Below are 11,222 nucleotides of genomic sequence, written 5' to 3' on the forward strand. Positions count from 1 at the left end.
AGTTGCGGATGTTACAGCTCAATATTTTTAGTTGATTGGGTGTGAGAAGTTGGTCTGTAGGCGTGAGCAGAAGTAATTATAAGTACGAAGCTTTTGAGCCGCAGCCGTTTAGTAGGACCACACGCCTAACACGTGAGAGCTGTCGACAGATATAAATAAAATCAGGCCTGGATATAAATCACTTACAAACTATGAAGTGTAATGATACAGTAAAAACCCGTGTATAAGAACCTGTTATAAAGCTCAGCCCTTTTTATTTTAAGCATTTGATATGGCTAGAAATCCGTTTAAAAATGGCAACTGTGATCAAAATCCATGACGTTTAGTCTCTAAAGCTAAATATTTCTTGTCCCTTATCACTAGATTTGTCTCATTTATCCCTAAGGCTCATATAAAAGTGAGTGGGATGGTCACCAACAATTTCCAGGTATCCTCTCAAAGGTAACAGACACCATATCTTTGGGCGTGGCAGGTTTATTTTTACCAGTGTCATTGATGAATAATATTTGGCACTGGTAGATCAAGAACTATGTCACAAAGACAAAAAAGAAATTAGAAATTTCAGTCAATTTTAATTCTTGACAACTTAATAATTTTTGTTTGCTTGTCTCTTAACAACTAAGAAAATAAATAAAGACTCTTAGTCTGTGTACAGTTGCCCCACTCCGCTCCAAAAAATCGTGAAAGGAAAGTCTGTGTTATGGCGTCCATAAATTTAAATCGTCATTATTTAAATTTTAAATAAATCTGTGTGTCTGGTTGACTGGATTTTAATCATGCGGTTCCAAATATAACACAACAAACAAGGGAGATAAAACATCATCGAGCTCAAACACAAATCAATAGATTCATAAAATCCAAGGAGCAAAATGTTTACAGCAAAAAATCTCTAAAACCAACCTTTTTCGTTCTCGAAGTAAAGCTACAAAAAATTTTGGCGAAGCCAGGCAAACCAGACAAAGGTAGTGTCATTCATACAATACATCGCGGTATCACAATTATTAAATCCAAGTAATCATTTACCTTCACAGAAATTCCAGAGCTTGTCCTTCCAGACCAAACATTTTCAAATCGAAATGAGCCAAAACAAACAGCACTAACGAAAGACTATGTGGCACATTTAGGGCCTGTTTACATGGAGGTGGGGGACCCCGGGTAGGTAAAGGAAACCGGCCCAGCCGTGGTCGAAAATTAGCTCGCATTTACATGCAGTCTTATCACCTCGGGATCCCGGGATGACATTTACACGAGGTTAGCACGTAAAAAGACAAAATAACTTTGTATATTATTTTCTCTCGTTCCTTTTAGTGGTTTCATAGGCTCGATAACTGAACTTCAGAGCCGAATTCGTTTTTGGGAAAATAGAAGGCAATAAAATGACATATTTTCGTAAAGAGCAAGCCAGGTTGGCCTCGAAAAAATTCCATTGAAATCGCATTTTGTTTTGTAATCTTTTATATTTACGGTTGATTTCTCTCATCTTGTGCTTTCGACCGATTATTTGACTAGGCAAAGTATTAGAAGTCGACGCAGTTGTCGAAGTCATTGTTGTTTATAGTTAAAGCATGAGACTCGCTCGGGCCTACGCTTGCCGTTCCACATTGGGGCAGATGAAGCTATAGGAAAATCTCGCCGGGTTTGCAGCCGTAGATAAAGCCGTAGGCAGCCATATCTTGTGTAGTTTGCATTTACCGCACTTTGAGATAACCTGATGAGTCGTCCCTGGGTAGGCAGTTTACCTCACGTTGAAACGTTTACCTTGCAAAACACGACCCCGGCTAGGAGGACCGACCCCACCTATCATGTAAACGCGATCAAGTAAAAATGAGAGTTTATATGGTCAGGCAGGTTACCCCACCTAGGCGGGTTACGTCAACTACCTGGGGTGCCCCACCTCCATGTAAATAGGCCCTTACAAAGGGTTTCAAACTACAGTGCAGAAATGTTCTACATGTAGACCACAGTCTTCACAAAACTATTGCTCTTTCCAACTTGTCCTGGCTTTAAATGATACATTGTACTGCATATTTTGCCCTAGACTTTCAATAAAGTCCTTCGTCTTGTTTATTATGGCGCGCTGGGACAAATGACTTTTCATACTTGAATCGCGTCACTTTTAGCGACCCAAAAACGGGTCGCTGAGCGTAGGCCAATCAGAGCAGCCCTTAGGACAGAAAAGTCAATCACAAGGGATTAAGCCCAGTGAGATGTGACATGCGGTCAAACCTTCAACATTGGGTCAATTTCGAAAGGATAGATGATGCTCTCAAGGCCACCAGTTATTTAAGTTTGCTTGACTACCAGAGAAAAACAATAGAAGTTTATCTTTCTGGGAGAGATGTTTTTGTGTCTGCTCCAACAGGAGCTGGAAACCCTTCAAGCGAGACAAGTCGACCGATGGCGACTGCACCACTCGCCCTAAAAGGCTCGCTTCGCTCGCTAATTTACTGTGAAAACTCGTGAGGTCGACTTGTGGCAAGTCTAATTTTGCCCTTCACAAACAAGTGAGAGGCAAAAGGCTGTACAGATTGAGTGCTCGCCGTAGGCTGAAATAATTTGGAATGCCACAAGCTATCACCCACATAAATTATGAATGGTTTTTGTGTAAGTGCCAATCAGATCATTTTCCACACATTCCAGGAAAATCGCCCACAGCCGAACACAATTAAGAACGCCATAAAACAGATGTCCGTTCCGCGATTTTTTGTTTGCAGAGCGAGATGGCTGTACACAGGCTAAATTTTAAATAAATTAAAAAAAAATGTATTTCAAGGTGCGTTTACACGATAGAGAAAATTGGGTACGGACCCGTCAAAAAATTGGTCCGGACCTGACGATTTTTGTACAGAACAGTCAAATCAAAACGAGGCCATAGGCCCCGTTTTGATTTTACTGTTTCTCTACAAAAATGGTCAGGTCCGGACCAAGTTTTTGACGGGTCCATACCCAATTTTCTCTATCGTGTAAACACGCCTTCAGTCAACACTGTTGTGTATGGAAACTCAGATGGATCAGCGATTTTCATTTGTATTTGCATTTTCCACTAGGGTTTTCAATGTTTTTTGCTCTTAGTGATGATTTGCTTATGGTTTTAGTTTTCATTTTTATTTCTTTTCTGTTATTACTGAGCATAAATGTATATCCACGCTCAAAATATAATTCATGTGTAATAAATGACTTATGGTATTTCTGTCTCAAGCTTTTTTTAGCTCTGATTTATGAAAACGAATTAGAACAAAAATAAGTTTAAGTTCACATCTAAATAAACCCAGTCATTTGTAACTACTACTATTTTTTATTTGTGACATGCAAATAACTACAGCATGCCTCTTTAATTCAGGTTTAGATATGTAGGCCACCACAGCAACATGAAATCCTATTGAAACTGTCATTGTCCATCTGGAGAATATTAAGATGAAAAGTCAGTGGCTGTAAACCTTTTCTGTTGTGAAAGAGTAAGGAAGTGAAGCTGAGTTATTGGAAAGGTAAAGTTAAGTCTACAGAATGACCCAAAGAGCTGGACACTGGGTTGATGACCTCCCCAAGACTTGTATTGTTACTAGTCTTGATTTCAGTTAACTGAGGATTAGCATGCCATCTTCATTTTAGTGGTTTGTGACCTTACAATAAATGATAATAATTTAAATGTGCACATGATTGTATAGGTTTATTTTGAATATGCTTTGACATGCATGACTGTGTAAAGTACATGTACATGTAGCTGCCACAAGCTCATTGTTTTAAAATACTGTTCTTATGCACAGAATATAAATAAGTTGGACTATGTCAAAAGGGACAAGGCTTGTAGGTTTTGTTGAAAGATCAGGATATCTTATTCTCCTTACAGCAAAAGAAGGTTGAATTTAAAATATTTTCTCAGAATGTTTGAACTTTCGATTTAGATTATTAGAAAGATTAGAATATTTGAACTCTTTTTGGGGTCATTAGGGGGACATTGAGATCTTAAGGGTCATCAAAATTTATCTTAAGGGCTTAAGGGTGTTCAGAATTTCTAAAAGTTCTGTTTTAGGGACGGCTTTATTGTGTTCAGAATTTCTGAGAGTTTAAGTGTGAGCATTATCGTATTCAGAATTTCTGAAAGTTTTAGTGGGAGCTGTGTCGTTTTCAGAATTTCTGAAAGTTTTAGTGAGAGCTGTATCGTTTTCAGAATTTCTGATAGTTTTAGTGAGAGCTGTATCGTTTTCAGAATTTCTGAAAGTTTTAGTGTGAGCTTTATCATATTCAGAATTTCTGAAAGTTTAAGTAAGGACTTTATAGTTTTCAGAATTTCTGAAAGTTTTAGTATGGAGCTTTATCGTATTCAGAATTTATGAACATTTTAGTGAGAGATTTATCGTATTCAGAATTTCTGAAAATTTTAGTGTGAGTTGTATCGTTTTCAGAATTTCTGAAAGATTTAGTGAGGACTTATCGTTTTCAGAATTTCTGAAAGATTTAGTGAGGACTTGTTCGTTTTCAGAATTTCTGAAAGTTTTAGTGAGGACTTATTTGTAATAAAGAAATTCACTCGGAAGAATTTTGTACTTCCGAGCAAACACAGTTGTCTTTCTTCTTAATTTTAGCGTAATATTTGGATTCAGGGCAAATGATGAAAATATTACTTTAAATAAAGTGGTAATTTTGCTTTTCCGCGAAAATTGCACAAATCATTTTAGGCCGGTTTTTGACTTTTTTCAAAAGAAACTCGAGTTTCTGCAACGCACAAAAACCATTTTCCGACTTAGGTTTAAATTTTACTAGTAAAAATGAGTAATTTTCAGAGTATTTACGTCATTCTCTCTAAATTTATCAAAATTGGAATGCCACATTTTAGTTTGGAACGCGTTTGTTTATAAACATTGCTGGACTTGCTAATTTCATTGCTCCCCTTTATATTCAAGGTATCGACCACTTTCAGTACATCAACAGAGTTGAACGAAGCTGTATTTATTTTCATCCTTCGAAGCGCTGCAAAGGAAAACGGTTTTTACAACGCAACCAGGCAAAAATGGTTAATCCTTATAAAACAGTATCTTTTGCGATAACCCCATTAGTCCAGTCCCCGAACTCTCTCTTCCGCGCGCCCTTTACAGAGGTTGGACCCAGGCGCGAGAAGAGAGTCCAGGATAACTTGCATGCGCATGCGCCAGTTTTTTCCCAAACCATTGCAGCACTTTTGAAACCGCGCGCCCACAGATGACGAGTTCAACTACGCGACCGTTTACTAAAGCATGTCATGATCACCGCGAATAACTTTAAAAAAGTCTAGCTCTAGCTTACCAAAGTATATGCTCAAAGCTAACGGTAAAAATACAAATTTGTTCCTGTTCATTGAAGGGGCGCACGGAAGAGAGAGTTCAGGGACTGGACTATAATCCCATTTGAAAAAAATGGCTTGCCAAGGATGAATATCAATTTCAATTTCTACAGCGCAAGCTAAGAACATCTAAAATGTGTCGTACAATTACAAGCGTGGAACCACATTAACCCTAAAGAAAAAACGGTTAGGCATAAGGATGGATGTGTTTTAGGGTGTCGGACAGGCGGCCAGGGAACTTTACTTTTGGTAAGGCAAGGGTAGTCTGGACGCAAACGATATAAACTCCTAAGCAAGACCGGCATTTGGTCCAAGAAAGAAGTTATAAGCATTGATCACGTTAAAACTATGCCGGGGTATATAGCTGATCATAGCTGTCTGTGATTAGCGTAGTTTAAGTTCTTGCAAGTTGTCCTTTCCGAGATAACGTTATAAAATCTTCACAGTAGTTCACAGTCCTCCCAGCGTTAGTCAGAAAGCTTTTACATCACGCATGTGCGGCTATTCCTCTAAAGCACCGGCTAAACGGTAACACAAGTGGACGCAAGTAGTTGCAAGTTCAACTTGCGTACAGACTTGCATGCGTTGGGTGACCAAACGGACAGGCAAGTTTAGTCGGCGCAAGTGCACGTAAGTTTGCAAAAATCATTTAAAATTTTACGAGGTGCAATTCAGTATTTGAGGTAAACTGCAAAAAATGCGTTAACTTGCGATGGGTAGCCAAACGGTGAAAAAATTACGTTAACTAAAATGCAAATTTGATCTCGACCAACGTGAACGCAACTAACGCAAGTATAGAAAGTTAACGCAAGTATACGCAAGTCCTGGCCAAACGGAGACGCAAGTGGACGCAAGTTTTCAACTTGCGTCAATTTGCGTTGCCGTTTGGTCAGGGCTTAACGGCTGGTGAAAAACAAATGTTTTTTTTTTACCCTCGGTAAATGTAAACTCATAAAAAGTGCGGCCGGTCTAGTCTCAGTAGTCTGAGGTAGCAGGTTGAAAAGTTTAGGGCCAGAAATAACTATTTTTCCTGACGGTTTTTTTTTCACTTTTACGCAGCTGATTTTTATTAGGGTTTTAGAAGACCATATCCGACCATATCCAACGATTTCCGAGGACGTTCCGAACATCTCCAGATAGGCTCCGAACATTTCCAGGTCCCAGTCCCAGCATGTGTTTTTACTAAACTTTACTAAACACAACCTCGTCGCAAGTACTTTGTCCTTCTAAAATCAGAGAACTCGGGAGAAATTCCGTCATTTACATGTACTTCTCTTTCGGCTTAGAGTTCTTCGAAGTGAACATATCTTTAGAAAATGTGTCAGTTGCGGATGTTATAGCTCAATATTTTTAGTTGATTGGGTGTGAGAAGTTGGTCTGTAGGCGTGAACAGACGTAATTATAAGTTCGAAGCTTTCGAGCCGCAGGAGTTTAGTAGGACCACACGCCTAACACGTGAGATTTGCCGACAAATATTAATTATAAAATCAGGCCTGGATATAAATCACTCACAAGCTATGAAGTGAAATGATTCATTTGATATGGCTGGAAATCCGTTTTAAAATGGTAACTTTGATCAAAAGTAAATCCCTGACGTTTAGTCTCTAAAGCTAAATATTTCTTGTCCCTTATCACTAGATTTGTCTTACTTATCCCTTAGGCTAATATAAAAGTGAGTGGGATGGTCACCAACAATTTCCAGGTATCCTCTCAAAGGTAACAGACACCATATCTTTGAGCGTGGCAGGTTTATTTTTACCAGCTGTGTCATTGATGAATGATATTTGGCACTGGTAGACCAAGAGCTATGTCACAAACCCAAAAAAGAAATTAGAAATTCAAATCAATTTTAATTCTTGACAACTTAATAATTTTTGTTTACTTGTGTCTTAACAACTAAGAACTTTTGAAATGCTATACCCTAAGTGGAACCGAAAATTTTTTTTACCCCTTAAAGGAATGAGAAGCATCCCCATGTCATTTAGAGTTCCTTACACCTCCCCCCTTGTACCCCCTACACCTTCCCCCCCCCCCACTACCTTATCCCTAGCCTTATTTCTCATGCCAGGTTCAAGAGTCTGAAGTACACCTAACCTGCGATCAGGCTTTCTTTTTTTCGCGGCGGAGCGCAGGTTAAAGTACACCAAAAATTACATGAACCCTGTAATTTTAAAACTTGGCCCACGGAGGAAAACACTCCATAGAAATAATGGTAATCAAACTTTGGCTGTGATATTTTCCAAATGCATATTAGCGAGGATTAGTGGTAATTCAGGGTGGGATTGTTCAAATGTGATTAAGATAATCCAGGATTAGTGAGAATTTGCTAAGCCTTTCTTTTTATATTTTCTGTCCTACAGTTTTGATGTCGACTAATCTCAAACTCCACAAAACATAAGCAACAAAAACACTTTTATACAAGAATTGAACCCCTTAATCAACTTTTAATCCTGGGTTATTGTTAATTGGCTTTCAATTAACCTGGCCTAGAAGTCCTGCTTGAAAATGCCAAAATGACCTCAAAACTCTTTGCTCCCTCACTGCCCCTTTGAGATTTATTGAGGGTTTCCCCAGGTCATTCATCCCCATACACTGACAAATTGGGACACAAAACAACAACAAAAAAACACATTTTACATTTTTATTAACAGTACAGTGATCGTTCAGTTAAATCTTCTCTGATATAATTATAATACAATATAGCTTTCATATCTTTCATTTTTACAGTGAATTGTCTGATTAGTCGGCAGGATACAATTGTTTTTATCTTTTTACTTGGCACAAATACAATTCCATAAATCTAGCCACTTTGGCAGTGTCTGAATAAATAACAGTCTTAGTTCACCTGACATCTGGCATTTTGCAAGAACTGGGTCTTAATAGAATAAATAGGACAAAAAGACCATTCTTAAAACAGTGTTCCTTGGGAATTGATTTTTAAATATACAATTGGCAATATAAATATACACTGCAAGACGAAATCTACATATAGATACAATTTTTATTCGGAAATTTTCTGGGAAATATTTAATACCCAAACACGCATTCAAGCAAGATTTTTAATAATTTCGATCACATTCTGTTTCTTTTTCAAATTGCGATTTTTCCGCCATTATAACAAGTATTAATATTTAAATTAAGTTATCTTCACGTTCCAGCCGCGGTTAAAATCAAGTTAGCATTTTATTTAAATAGAGCCTTGGCGTTCACTGTTACTTCTTACAACCCAAGCTTGGCTTTGTTTTTCTAAAGTATTGAAATAACCATTTGCCCCTCCACGGCCTTGGTTGCCATGATTGTTTTTCTCCACTGGTTTATGTTCGGGTAATCTTAATTCCATCCCTTCTCCGTGATCAGAGCTAAACTCGAACGGAGCGATCCGATGTTTGCGTCCAAGAGACGTGAGCCGGTACGCTTGAGATGCATCGGGCTTACAAAAAACCCTCTTACATCCTTGACGAAAATCCCCGCTAAAAAGGGCATAAATCGCCACATTCAATGTTGCATTTGAAAATGAAAGCAGTAACAAGCTCACATTCAAGCTTGGCGATAGCGAAATTTTCTTTAGCGAATGTAGAACGAGGCTAAGGAAATACGGAAAACAACAGCATACAAACACGAGCCATTGTAGAAACAGCATTCGAAGAACTTTTATTTTCGAACGCGGTACACGGAACGCGTGCCTGCGGAAGCTGTTCGGATAATTTTTCGCGTGTAGATTTCGAGTTATGATCGCGTATGTTATTCGTAAGTACATCACAACAGTGAAAAGAAGTGGAGCACAAAAAGCAATTAAGAAGAACAGCATTATAAAGACTTTCCATTCAAGTGCAGCGAAGTCGGGAAGACAGAAGCCATCTTTCGTCCCGTCCATCGATTTAAAGAAGTACAAAGCTGGCGCCGATGAACAAACCATGAAGATCCACACAAAAATGATCAGTTCTTTCGTTTGCGAACGGCTCATTTTAAACTTCAATGGATGTACAATGATGTAGAATCGATCCAGGGAAATACAAGCGAGAAGCCCGGCGGATACACCCGCGTTCAAGAAATGAAAAAAGAACGTCAATTTGCAAGTTACATTATTGAATAACCACGAACCGCGCATTATCCAGATCATAGACCATAGAACGCACATAAAGGGAATCGTCAAGTTCGATAAACCCAAACTCAAAACAAAATAGTTTGTGGTCCATTCGCTCCTTCGACTTCTTTGAATGACCAGCAAAATTAGTCCGTTGCCAAGAACTGATCCAAGAAATATTGTCGATAGCATGAACATTTCGGCCACAACAGCGCCAGAACTCGAACAGCCTGGATGTGAAACCACACTTTGATCGGAACAGTTTAATATGTCCGAGTCGGCCATATTTTTCAGAGCGGCTGTGAGTCATGTAAACAAACCGCGGATGAAAAGCTATGCCTTCCATTTGCCAAGTACGGCAACAAATTTACTCGCTGCGTTGTCCACTGAAGAAATAGTCATTCTGCGGATCGAAATTGTTGATATGGTGGTCTTTTCCCTAGGGTACAATCAATCATAATAAGACGAGAGCCGACAACACTCAACTGCCTTCTCGCTACGGCTCACTTTGTCGCCAAATGCAAATTACTTTCAATGTGCAATCGGATATTCGCATGTTGTTTTTGTCATCCTGTCGCTCGGATACCGACCATCTGTCACTCAGTTTTGACTTAATTAAGCCAAACGAGTTATACACGTAATTTTCCTTTTTTTGATGGCAGATCTCTTGTAATATCTTATTTATAAATCGAACAACCACAAAAGGCGACATATAGCTAAACACACTTTTTCGTGAGAAAGAACACTTGCGAATTTCCGTTTAGTTCAATATCGCGAGGAAACAATATCTCAGGTCGCAAGTAAAGTAACGACAGGTGGAAGGCAAAAGGACTGTAGATTATCGCCAACCGTTCTAGCAGATCTGCGTTTACAAAATATTCTGGGCAGGACAGACGCTGATAAAGAAAAAAATAACAGCAAATTTATCCGTGCTTTGTACAAAACAGCGGAAAAATTGACAACCTGTCTACATTTTTGCGGAAAATTTGATTTCATAATCAGTTGCGATATCGGTGGGATGTACAAAAATATATACATAAAAAAATAATTATTCACGGATTCATTAGTTAAATGATCGCAGAAACACATCAATCAAGAGATTTTCTGCAGTATGCGAATATTGCAAAACACATAAATAGAATGGAAACTGACACATTAATCATGTCAGTTTCACCAGGAAAATTGGGTTTCTTTTTTTGCGTTTTTTCCTTTCTTTTTTAAGCTCAGCCTTTGTTTAAATTGCAGCGGCGGTGAGTGTTTATAAAGATCTAATATTTTTTAGTACCTTATCACCAGATTAACGACTGCTAGCGTTAGTCTTTCTGAACACGCAAGAACTGAAACGTAAATAAATCGGTCGGAAAAAGTAACGAGTCATTTTTTCACCATTTTTGAAATGGACTGACGAAGACTTCACTCACTTCATTAGCAACTAATCTTCTAGCGGTTTTTGTATTACACAAGCTCGGTTCAGTCAAAAAGGAAGGAAAAGGTGTCAACATGCGCTAACATTTCATATAATTAAATTGTTAAGCCCGGGCCAAGCGAGGGTGAAAGTTGATGAGAGTTGACTCTCATGAGCCGGAGTTTTCATCAACCGTCTCATTGACTATCACCAACTCGAGCCAAACGACAGAAAACTCTTATCGACTCCCATAAAAATTTGAGCACCTTCGATGAGAGCCGATGAGATTGCATGAGAGTTTCAGGCCAAACGAGAGCGGGAGTTTGAACTGGTATCCTCGTTTGGCCCGGCTTTTACGTAAACGAGAACACAGTGCAAGTGGAAAATCGCGCGTGCGTGAGTGACACGAGTTTCCA

The 11,222-nt window shown here is 38.7% G+C and overlaps 1 protein-coding gene across 1 annotated transcript; it reads right to left on the reverse strand.

The window, feature by feature from the left end:
• Positions 1-7,945: 7,945 nt before the first annotated feature.
• On the reverse strand, positions 7,946-10,817 carry LOC144632209 (putative G-protein coupled receptor 19). Its single transcript, XM_078490807.1, has one exon. It carries the CDS (start codon positions 9,684-9,686, stop codon positions 8,505-8,507), a length of 1,182 nt encoding a protein of 393 aa, XP_078346933.1. The 5' UTR covers positions 9,687-10,817; the 3' UTR covers positions 7,946-8,504.
• Between the last annotated feature and the right edge of the window lie 405 nt (positions 10,818-11,222).

The sequence above is a fragment of the Oculina patagonica genome, chromosome 1 (genome assembly GCF_052425735.1).
Source record: "Oculina patagonica isolate OP01 chromosome 1, crgOcupat, whole genome shotgun sequence".
Classification (NCBI taxonomy): domain Eukaryota; kingdom Metazoa; phylum Cnidaria; class Anthozoa; order Scleractinia; family Oculinidae; genus Oculina; species Oculina patagonica.

Bases quoted from the DNA above. Each gene is read 5' to 3' on its own strand.
- LOC144632209 (XM_078490807.1), bottom strand. From the start codon at position 9,686: ATGGCCGACTCGGACATATTAAACTGTTCCGATCAAAGTGTGGTTTCA.